This window comes from Aegilops tauschii, chromosome 1, assembly GCF_002575655.3.
Source record: "Aegilops tauschii subsp. strangulata cultivar AL8/78 chromosome 1, Aet v6.0, whole genome shotgun sequence".
In the NCBI taxonomy this organism is placed as follows: domain Eukaryota; kingdom Viridiplantae; phylum Streptophyta; class Magnoliopsida; order Poales; family Poaceae; genus Aegilops; species Aegilops tauschii.
The window spans coordinates 30,255,001-30,267,160 of NC_053035.3; the positions used below are offsets into that span (position 1 = coordinate 30,255,001).

Sequence of the window (12,160 nt, forward strand, 5' to 3'; positions counted from 1 at the left end):
TTTTATTGGCTTGAAATAAGGAGGCACTTGCTTGCGTACTGCCATGACCTTGGCGGGTCCCTGCTATCATCCTGTCCACGTACAATCATCTCCTGATTGTGTACGCGTCAACTTGGTAGGCCCACAAGTCAGCCTCTAAACCCGTGGAGGACAAATACAACCCATTTAAAAAATAACAGCGCATTCTATACATTCAAACAGAAAGTTCAACATTCAGAGCAAAGTAACAGGACTGATCCACATATAGAGTACTGAACTTCCACATTGACAACCATCATAGCCAAGTTAACTATCTACTCCCACTAATACTCTAGTAGCGTACAAGTACTAACTTACTCTTAGCTAACTAGACGATGCCGACCGCCATCTGCGGTACACGCTAAACGCCGGCACCGGCGTCCTCCACCTCGCCTCGGACTTGCTAGAGGTGCGATAGGGCGCGTTGCTCGCGCGCGTTGGCCCTTTCCATGCCGGCGTGGTCCACCGAAGCTTCGGCTTCTAAGCGGGAAACGCACTTGATGAGCTGGTAGTAAAATTCGGCGTCGCGAACGCGTGCGTGCCCGACAGCATCCAGGGCAATTTGCCGGGCTCCGGCCTCCACGTAGTCGGCCCAGTTGCAGGCGCTCTGCTCGCGACTCAGAGCGTCGGTGCGCTGCTGCTCCATGTCCCGCTGGCGTCGCAAATCGGCAAGACGCTGCTCCTCCGCCAGGCGGTCGCACTCCAACAACTCATAGTCTGCATTGCCATCTAAAGACCGATAGAATGCCTCCTCCCTCCGTCTGCCTTCCGGTGAAAAACCGAACACTAGTTCCGGCGGTGACCACCTCCGGTGTCGCCTATCGCGGACGGGCGGGGGCATGGCGGACGTGGCGAGAGCGAGGATAAGTGGCGAGCGACGTCGGGCCGGTGGGGGCTTATGAGGATAGGGCGAGTTGGGTGATGGTGCCACCGGAGAAGCCCGGGAAACAGTAATTATAGGGGAAGGTAGGCGAACTAGCGTGTCACGGGAAACGCGATGGTCATCGCGGTCATCGGAATTCAATGCATAAGCAGGCATGGCTTAGTGTGCCAGCTTGCCGTGGAAAACTAGAAAAACTAAAATTATGACTCTGCCATCCCATCCCGTCAGTGGTGCGTCCCGTCCGTGCTGGGTCACACGCTGGCATGACGGTCAAATGAGTGCACTCGAGCCATCCAGATGAGGTACTCCCTCCTTGTTAAAAATGATTCCACCACTCATCATCTACCTTGATTAGTTAGATTTTTAAATTAAGCCCTGCAAACCGGAAAGGAGGTAGTACATGCGTGATCTGCTATTTATTCGTGTAGGATCGAATAGGTCGTTTTTTAAATTGAGCCCTGCAAACCGGAAAGGATGTAGTACGTGCGTGATCCGCTATTTATCGGTGTAGGATCGAGTAGGTCGGATAGTGTACGTGTAGGATCGAGTAGGTCGGATGGTGTACATGTACGATCGCATTAGCTGATGAACGTTCGCTGGGAGATAAGGCATTTGAGAACGTTTTTGCTGGCAGTTTCTTCAGAATCGCATGGCATTTTCTTCAGACCAGCATGTCAGTTTCTTCAGAGGTAGGCATTTTTATTCAAAAAACTACCTCTTCGGATCTTGCGTCGGACCTAAAACTGCCAGGAGCGCATTAGTAGGCTAGCTAGTGATCGATCAATAACTTGTAAACACTGAGCAAACAGAAATAAGGTACTGTTAGTAACTTGTAAACACTGAGAACACAGAAATAAGGATCATGTTGTGCATAGCAGTAAGAGCCGATCCGTTCAAAATGTTCACACGAGACTCACAGGCCTGGCATTGTAATATGTTCACATTAGTAGCCCAAATTCAAAACCAACTAGTACGATTCCCATGCATAAGATCAACATGTTAATGCATCTCAATGATTCACAGATCATATATAAATATGTAGCTCCAAAAGCAAAGATCTAGAAAAAACATCTGTTCTTCCTACTAACATGGATGCTTCTCTTGGCCAACATTCAGTACAGACTGAAAGACAAATTTGTTTGTGAAGTCTACAATTCCTCTTGCAAACGTAAGTGGTTTCGCCAACAGCTGGAACCATGAGAATGAACCACACATGATGGAGGAACATCCACTGCAATATGATTTGGTCTTCTCTCGATCACACGGCCACTACAAGAAATATGTCAACTTGTGACCCTCACTATTGGTCACTGAAAGGTCATTGTTTTTCATTTGCGACCTTTTTTGACCAAAAACAGATGGTCAAAAGCTGGCGGTCGTAAACTGAAATTCACGACCTTCTTTCGGGATAAGGTCGTAGACGTTTACGACCAAAACAAAAGGTCGTGGAACCCATGACCTTCTGTTTTGGTCACTGGCTGTCTGCCCAGGCCACGTCTGATCCGACGTGGCAATCTGACGTGGCAAAATTGCGACCAATTGAATTGGTCGTTGGTAAGATTCAGCCCGGTCCAATTCAGCGTTCTACGTGGGCCAAGCCCATTAATTCAGCCTTTTATATATTTTTCCCTATTAATTTTGGTCAGCTACTGTCACAGCCCTAGAATTTGCTTGTCATTAGTTGCATTAAGGCATTCATCTCATCATGTTTAAATTACTCAGAAAGTTGAAATGGGGATGACAAACCCTAGCACCAAAAATTAAATCAAATAGGGTCAACCATAAGTCTTTTCAATAAACCCAAAATGCCTTTAAAAATGTTCATCATTTTTTGAAAAGGTTAAAACCTCTGACAAAAATGGTGCACATGTTTCAAGGTCATTCCTGGATTTTTGAATTAAATCATATCATATTTGAATTTGGGCATTTAAACACTATAAATAATTTAAATGCTCAAATAATGCTGAATTTAAATGTGGGCCACTGGAATAATCCATAGAGTGTCCACAAAATATTGCAGCATTTTACAAAATGCTTTAGTATTTTTACTAAAGCCAAAACAGCAGCAGAAAAATAGAAAACAGAACAAAATAGAAAAACAGCAGAGACGGAGAAAAAACCCACCTGGCACTTACCACAGCCCCCAGGCCGGCCCAGCGCTGCGCAGCCTAGCTACCAGTCATCGTCCACCTCTCGCCAGGAGGACGTGCGCGTGGCCGATGAACGCGGGCACGCGCCCGAGCCACCTCCTGCCTGCCTGCGTGCACCCCCGACGCCCTGGACGTCTCTGGAATTGCCACGCACCTCCCTGGCCCCTCGTTCACTTTTCCCCTCGTCTCTTCCTCGCTGCCCACACCCCGCCCGAATGCCTCCGTCGCCGCCGCTCGCCACCACCGCAGACACCGCCATCCCAGCGATGCCCTGAGCTGCCCAAGAGCTCCGCCTAGTACCCCTCTTCCTCCTTGTCGAGCTGTGCAATGCCGAACGCCCCCGAGCGCCTCCATGCCGTCTTCTTCAACCTCCCAACGCCGGAGATCTCCATCGCCGCCCCGCTTGTTCCAGCCCCTCCCCGAGCCCACTGACCAACCCTGCGGAACCGCTATGAGCACCTACGCCCCTCGCCCCTCTCCCCGTCGACGCGTTCGTCCTCTAGCCGTGTTTTCCACCTCGACCGAAGCTCGCTGCTACCGCACCGTGTTGCCACCGTGGCCATAGCCACTGGAGCGTCCACCTGAGTGCACCACCATTCTCATAATGGCCTCACGAGATCATAGCCACCAACACATGCCCCTCCCGCGCACCGTAGCGCCGCCCGTGTCAAGACCGTAGCTCCGGCCGCCGCCTAGCTGCTCGTCGGGTTCGTTTCTGGCCTCCCCACATCCAGCCAATTGCACCACCGGATGCGGCGCCTCTCCAGATGCACGTCGCGCTTCTCCGCTGGAGATTTGGTCACCGGAGGACCAATCCGAAGCTTGCCGCCGCGCCTGGCCTCGCTGGCGGCAAAACGCCGGTGGGTTTGACCCCGTTTGACCACGCGTGGGCCACACACCCCCACTAACACTTTTAGTTAGTATTAGTTTAACACTAATTAACTTAGGTTAGTTAGTTAGTCACTGACGTGTGGACCCCACACGTCAGGTTTGACCTAGACCGGGCCCTGTTGACTTGCTGACTTCACCCTGACGCAAGGCTGACGCAATAACTCATTTACTGGATTTATTCTTTTATACAAGAAATTCCAGAAAATGATTTAAAGTTATAAACATCATAGAAAATAATCTATAACTCCAATGAAAATAATTTATATATGAAAAATGATCAGAAAAATGTGAAGAATCTGTTTATGCCATGGTCATGCATGTTTAAGCAAGTTAACATCACTGTTTTGGACAAACTATGTAAATGGCATTTGAATATTCACATATGAAGTTTGAATTTGAACCTTGGGTTCAAACCAACTTCATTTAATCTGGTTTCTAGTTGCATTAGCTCAAACACAAGCATATTGCCATGTCATGATCATGCATCATATTGTGCACTGCATTGATCGTGTGTTCTTTCTCTGTTGCCGGTGTTTGTCCCCTCTCAGTAAACATGGTTCCGACGATTATTCGATGACACCGATGGAGAATTCTATTATCTTCAGAAGTGCCAGGCAAGCAAAAACCCCTTGTTCATTCCGATACAATCCCACTCTCTCGCTCGTGCTCTCTTTTACTGCATTAGGACAACAACGATTCATCTATTACTTGCTACGGTAGTTGAACCCCTTATCCTCTGCATGACCTTTCATGGCCATAGTAAATAGATGAAACCCACTAGCATGAGTAGGAGTTGTTTGAGCCCTGATGTGCCTACTCATTCATGCTTGTTTGTCGTGCCTGCTATTGCTTAGAGTTGTGTCAGGTCTGATTCATCGGGGATGAATCGGAGGTGTGTGAACATGTCCTACTGTTGAAAGCTAAGTGTGTGAACACGATTTGGTAAAGGTATCGGTGAGAGGCCATGTAGGAGTACATGGTGGGTTCTCTCATTGAAACCGTCCTCGGGAACTGGCTTCTGTGTTTGTGATCCATGAACAGCTACTACCACACGTTGGGCCCTGGAATATGACCCCTCTCGACTTATTAACCGCCCTTGTCCTCTGTCCAGGAGTTGCAAGTAGTTTCTGGTGTTTGTAGTATGCTGGAGGCCGTGCGCAGCGCTGACCCGCGGGGTGGGCTGTGATGCGGTAGGCACGTGGCACGGTGTACCGGGTGCCCGTTTGGTGTCTCGGGAACCCTGCACACATCGCTTGGGGGTGTGAGTGAAACCCCAGCCAGATCTCCTCGCGGATGGAACCCGAATAGGCGATAAACCTGGACTAGAGACTTGTGTGGTTAGTTAGGTCATGGTCTACACCCACGTCGGCTTTCGCTTGAAGTCTGCCGAGCACATGTCGTGTGCAGACGCTAAGTGGTGGAAACATGTGTGAAGAAGTACACCCCTGCAGGGTTATAAATGATCTATTCGAATAGCCGCGTCCATGGTAAAGGACTTCTGGGTTGTCTGTATAGTTCATAGACAAGTGAAAGTGGATACACTAAAACTCGCAAGATAAGCGTGAGTGCTATGGATGGCCTTCTCGTAGGGAGACGGGACCGGATCCATAGTGGTATATTGATATGGTGAATATGTGGACTCGTGTGCGCCACCTCAAAAGAGTTACTTGCAGTCATAGTTTAGGATAGCCACTGAGTCAAAGCTGGCTTGCTGCAGTCAAACTCCACCACCCCCTTTGTTGATACTGATGCATATGTAGCTAGTTCTGATGTAAGTCTTGCTGGGTACATTTGTACTCACATTTGCCTATTTTATGTTTTGCAGAGAGACGTCAGTCTCGCTAGTAGTTCCGTGTGGACTTCGACGTTTAGCTTGATACCTCAGCTACGATCTTGTGCCCTCGGCAGGATCTAGTAGATAGCCAGGCTTCTCAGCCTTTTTCATTTGTAGATGTCTGTACTCAGACATGTTACGCTTCCGCATGTGCTTTGACTTGTATGCTTTGAATGTTGGGTCATGAGACCCATGTTTGTAATATCTCGCTCCTCGGAGCCTAATGAATAAATACTTTGAGTCGTAGAGTTTTGTTGTGATGCCATGTTGTATTTACACATACCGAGCATATTGTGTGCATGATTGAAATGCTTGGTATGTGTGGGATCCGACAACCTAGTTGTTTATCCTTGGTAGCCTCTCTTATGGGGAAATGTAGTCTTGTGCTTCCATGAGCCATAGTAGTCCGCTACAGCCCGGTTCACCGGAGTCCTGCTAGCCCAGCACTACTGCTCCGGAACACTTGACTGGCCGGCATGTGATTCACTTCGTTCCTGTGTCTGTCCCTTCGGGGAAATGTCACGCGGTAACATCCGGAGTCCTGCCTAGCCTGCTACAGCCCGGTTCACCGGACTCCTATTAGCCCAGTGCTACAGCCCGGATTCGCACGCTGCTGACCGACATGCTCGATGTTGATTCATGTATGCCTGTCCCCGTAAGTTAGTGCCACTTTGGGTTCACGACTAGTCATGTCGGCCCGGGTTCTCTGTCATATGGATGCTAGCGACGCTATCATATACGTGAGCCAACAGGCGCAAACGGTCCCGGGCCATGGTAAGGCTACACCCGTGGGAATACCGTGCGTGAGGCCGCAAAGTGATATGAGGTGTTACCGGCTAGATCGATGTGACTTGGAATCGGGGTCCTGACAGCTACATGGGCCAGGCCCAACATTATAGCCTTTTTATTTTTGGGCTGTAGCCTTTGTTTTTCTTTTTTTATGCACCCCAATTGTCAAATTCTGGTAAATAGGTCCCAAATCTGGCGTTTTGGTTCGTGGGACCCTGCTATCAAGGTCATGTTCTTCATATTTCAATATACCAATACAGAAAACTGACACAATACTTCAAGTAACAGCAAGAAGCAATCTGCTACATCATATAGCATACGTACAAATGTGATCAACATCAAGTTTACAATTGGATAACAGCTCTACAAGTGTACAGTCTACCACATGAGTATCACATGAGCCCTACAAGTGTACAGTCTACCACATGAGTCTACAAGTGTACAGTCTACATCATATAACACACATACAAATAGGATCAGTCTAAAGGGCTTCATTACTCCTAGAACTAGCTCCAATGAGCTAGAACTATGCTTCTTCCAACTTCTTTGTCCTGATGCTCGCAAAGAAACATGAAAGGCCAGCATCTACACATTATAGAACAAAATGATTAGGAACAAAATAAAAGTAAATCTGACAGCATATTTACTTTGCAAGGAACCACAACATATTTCTGCAGAAAAAGAACATGTATGCAAACCAACCACCAAACAAATAACGAGCTGGTTCATCTTATACCAGAATAAAAAGAACACCGACAAGGAATAGAAGCATTCCTTGGTTTTCAAGCACACCAATTCATAGACATGATTTGGATATGGAAAAGACAAACATAGCAACAAGAGATAATCATAGAAAGTCGGCCATCCTAGTATTCAATAAATGGTTCAGATTTCACCGTAACAAAACACTTAACAAGCTCAACACTTGTATTTTTGCTTGCTGCAATCTAAACAACATCACCATAAGTTCTATGATGCATCCAAACTAGTGAACTTTGTGCATAGATCGGATCGAATCGAAGAGAGAAGGGGAAGGGAAGGGCTACCTTGAGGATCGAATCGAATCAGCCTGCTTCTTCCTGCCATCTTCTTGTGAACAGCCTTCTTCTTCCTGCCATCAGCGGAAAGCTTTTTAAGAAGTACAATAGGAGAAACGTTTCATATAGCGGAAAGGGGGACTTGATCGACATCCACTAACTTCACAAAAGAAAACACCTATCCAGGCAATAATTTCCCCCTGATTTAATAAGACAGCATGCCTGTTAAAAAAATAGGCTCATTTACTTCTTCATGGGATTCAGATAAAAAAGGGTTCAAAAAGGGACCTATCCAAGAACCACATGTTAAGATCTGGAGAATGGACGTAAATTATTTGACCATCGACATTCCCTGATCAAGATAAACTGTAGCTAACTAGCTGATTGGCCAATCAGAAAATGTATAAAGTAACCACCAATGCAACAGATTATGTTCTACTTCTAGCGCATTCATTCATAAGCGAAACATGGTGAACTGGAATCTAGAACTCATCGACATAGGGAGACTTGATCCACATCCAACAAATAGACACGAGCTAGATTTGAGGAAGTCAGTCAAACAAATCTGTAAAGTTAAGCATTCATGCCTGCTGGATTTGTAACCTATTAGTTGATCCACCAAACGGGAAAGAGCATTGACAGCATTAAATTGTAGAAGCAAAACTAACATCAACCCAAAATCACCCAAATCACTAGTTGATTAGCAACAAACAAGACGCGCGTGCGTGGTAATTCGAAGAAGAAACGGCCCTGCCGACAACGGCGCCGCCCATGACAAGGAGCTGCCCTGTACAATCCACCAATTAGTATACATTACATGACAGGTTATTTACTACTCCATAAGTACATAAGTAGTAGGCACGTAGTACAAACATGGTATCTCAGCATTCACTTGTAGGTGGCATCTGTACATACCTAGAGGTTAGCTCATCTTTTTATGTCAAGAATAGAAATCATATAGATTTCCTTGAATAACATAGGAGGAGAAAAATGTTCAGCAAGTATGTATCACAAATTTAATGATGAGACAAGGCTAGATGAACACATTTTCTAATTGACAAGCACCTAGATATATAGAGGCACCAGTTCAGGAAATTCATGACTTGGACAGTGTATTAATAGCAGATATGACGAACTAATGTACTTGTACTTGATCTAGTTGAATACATGCAGAATAAGTTCATGGTATAATTTGAATAGGATCAACAAGCCATTTATGTTGCCTTTCATCCAAATTTGATGTATTTCCATGCTAAGGTGCATACGATTGTATTTCCGTGAGGGGGGTTATTTCATATCCCTTAAATTTAATACATTGGCCTGATAACATGCTAGCTTTGGGAACATTGAGACAATCAATTAATCTGCACCGAGCAAACATGAATAGGATCGAAGGAATAAATTTTGTTCAGATTCAATTATATATAACACATTCACAGCAGATTTAATTGGAAGCAACTTAAACTGCTGCATGAAGGAAACGTCTGTGGACCGCTCCGCCATGTAAACAGATGAATTTGAATAAATATAAACATGTAACAAAATGGAAATGTTATGATATCTCTGTTGCATGAGTTTTTATCATCAGTCACATCTCGACTCGGCAGATCTACCCGACTTCGTACCCGAAAGTCCCCATCACCAGCATAGACACATGGTTGTGTCGTCTTCGTGCTGGATCTTGGCCAGACCAAAGTCAGCAACCTGCACAAGACAGAAAAAGCCCCATCACGCTCTGAGATGAACATTCAAAATATATCTTCCAAGCACATGTACGCATGCATGTCCCAGTTGAATAAAAGACTTCATTTTAATAGTTTGATTCCGGAGACAATTCTTAGTGCTTCAAATCATTCAGTTATCTGAATTAACAGTACAGAAAAGAATTGAAGATCTCAGTGGCAGTAGTAATTGGAGGGATAAATCAACACTTGTTCTAAGGACAATAAGATGATTGGTGCCAGCCAGTGTGGGGTCTCATCAGTCACCAAGCTGAACATGAGTGTTTAAATTTGCCAACTAGGACTAACCAAAGTGCCAAACAGAGCTTTCCAGGCTACAGCAGCAACATATTAAACTACCATGGACCTACCTAACTCCCAAAGCACTAATCAATCCCCAATTAGTTCAGACAAAATAACCCCACATGGCTAAATGGGCATGCACCTCTCTGTACTTCTGCAGATAGAGGGGCTCAATGTACTCCTCAAAGCCGAGCGTGGCCATCGCCCAGAGCAGGTCGTCGACGTTGATGGTCTTGCGCTTCTCCCTCTGGCACTTGTCTCTCGCCCTACAGTACAGACAAGACAAAACGGCGATAGGTCAGCACCAAACCACACTTGATTCATGCAGGCAAATCAGAGCGGCAGCGGTCAACAGAGGCACTCACTCGCTGGCGATGAAGCAATGAACTCCGAGACGCACTCCCGCAAGGTCTCCTTGGCGTCCTTGGCGATCTTGCCGTTGGCCAGGATGGCCTTCTTCATGATGCTGCCGATGTTGGCGATGGGTAGGAACCTGTCCTGCTCCCTGACGCTGCCGAAGTCACCGCCGTCGCCGCTTCCACCGCCGCCCGGCGGGCTTGCCGGCACGTCCGACATCCGGCCGCCCCCTGCAGCACACCAGCAACCCCGCCAGATCCATCAGCGCACCGGCGCACCAAACCCTAGACCCCGACCTCCGGAAGCGCGGGGAGAGAGGTGAGGGGAGAGGGAGGCGTACCTTATATAGACGGGCGTGTAGAGGGAGGGAGGGAAGGTGGTGGAGGGGAATGGAGGTGCGGTGAGGGCGGCGAGCGACGGCCCCGTGCTCCACAAGCCTCTGTGGCGCCTTTCTGGCCACTGGCGGCGTGGCCATCACGGTGGAGGAGCTGAGGTCCGAATCCGCTGCGGTTGGGTTGCCTGCTTGAGCTTGACGGAGCCGTAGATGAAGCCGACGCCGACGGCGGAGACCCTGGCCACCTACAGAGCAACACCCATCACGAGGTCGGTCAGTCAGCCAGATCTGATCCGCGAGGCCGCGGACGAATCGTGAATCGGAGGATAGGGGCGCGTGGGTCGCTTACGAGGGCGGTGGGGGTGAGAGGAGGACGGTAGGATTCCCACCGGAGGTCGCTAGGATCGGGCGCCAAAGGTGGCGGTGGCAATGGAGGAGTGCAGCGCTAGGGTTAGCATGAGAGAGAGGAGGGCTTTGCTGCCGTGGGTGGGGTTCGTGAGAGAGAGGGGGGGTCGCTGCCGTGGGATGGGACGGATGGATGGACTGATGTTTGCCAGGTCATCGATCCAAGCCACAAGTGATTCCACCAATTAGGTAGTTTTGTTTTTTTCTGTTTCTCTTATAATTTTCACCCTCTAATTCAGGGTAAACATTCAACATACTAACCACTTATAGTTTGCTAAAATGAACCAGTAGTTTGTACATGTGTGTATCTTGAGATGACAAACAATGTTGATTTCGGGGGTTTTCACTTTCATTGCACAAAAGAGCCATTTTTCATATTTCGAGTGCCCAAAATGACTTTTTTGTGAAGAATCTACCATATATTTGTTGCAAAATTGGACCAAATCATTTTTCTAAAATATTAGGCCCTATATAATGCACAATTGACCAAATGGTTGGGTGTCAAAAGTTTCGATCCACCTCTCGTGAGAAAGACAAATTTCCGCCGATTCAATAGTAACTGGGTCAAATTTGAACTGCGGCTACCTCATAGTTTGCTCTTTATTTTTTCCAAAAATCATTTTAGGTACATAAGTATCTATTTAATCAGAGAAACACAAACAAATTCCAGGATTCAACCACTACCTAGGAACGGTCATTCCCGCCGTTTTGACCGCATTTTGAAACGGGCATAAAAAATTCAAAAAAAATCAAAAAATTGGAAAACCTTTGCATTGTGTCATTATATGTGACCAACTTACCAGAAAAAATAAGACACTTGTAATACGGTAATTATTTTTAAAAAGTGTTCTGAGAAACGAGATATCATGCGTGAAGATGCATGGCTTTCAAGCCAAATGATCAATCTTATGGTCACATTCATGGCATGGTTTGTTCAAATGATCTCATATTGTGCACAAGGGTGCATCTTGGGATGGCAAACAATGTTGCCTAAGGAAGTTTTCATTTTCTTTGGACGAAAAAATCATTTTCCATTTTTCGAGTGCCCCAAATGAGGTTTTTTTGTGAAGAACCTACCAAATAATTGTTGCAAAATTGGACCAAATAATTTTTATAAAATACTAGGCCATATTTAATGAAGAATTGACCAAATGGTTGGGTGTCAAAAGTTTCAATCCACCTCTTGTGAAAAAGACAAATTTTTGCCGATTCAATAGGAACTGGGTCAAATTTGAACTGCAGCTACCTCATAGTTTGCTCTTTATTTTTTTCAAAAATCATTTTTAGGTACATAAGTATCTATTTAATCAGAGAAACACAAAAAAATTCCAAGATTCAACCACTAGCTAGGAACAGTCATTCCCGCCGTTTTGACCGCATTTTGAAACGGGCATAAAAAATTCAAAAAAAAACAAAAAAATTGGAAAACCTTCACATT

The 12,160-nt window shown here is 46.3% G+C and overlaps 1 protein-coding gene across 1 annotated transcript; it reads right to left on the reverse strand.

Annotated features, from left to right (window-relative positions):
- Window positions 1-6,841: 6,841 nt before the first annotated feature.
- LOC109731936 (uncharacterized) lies at window positions 6,842-10,229 on the reverse strand. The gene is made up of 5 exons (XM_020291112.4): window positions 9,992-10,229; window positions 9,769-9,892; window positions 9,228-9,306; window positions 7,612-7,676; window positions 6,842-7,150 (listed from the first exon to the last, which is right to left on the reverse strand). Exons 1-5 carry the CDS (start codon window positions 10,200-10,202, stop codon window positions 7,072-7,074), a joined length of 558 nt encoding a protein of 185 aa, XP_020146701.2. The 5' UTR covers window positions 10,203-10,229; the 3' UTR covers window positions 6,842-7,071.
- Window positions 10,230-12,160: the final 1,931 nt, after the last annotated feature.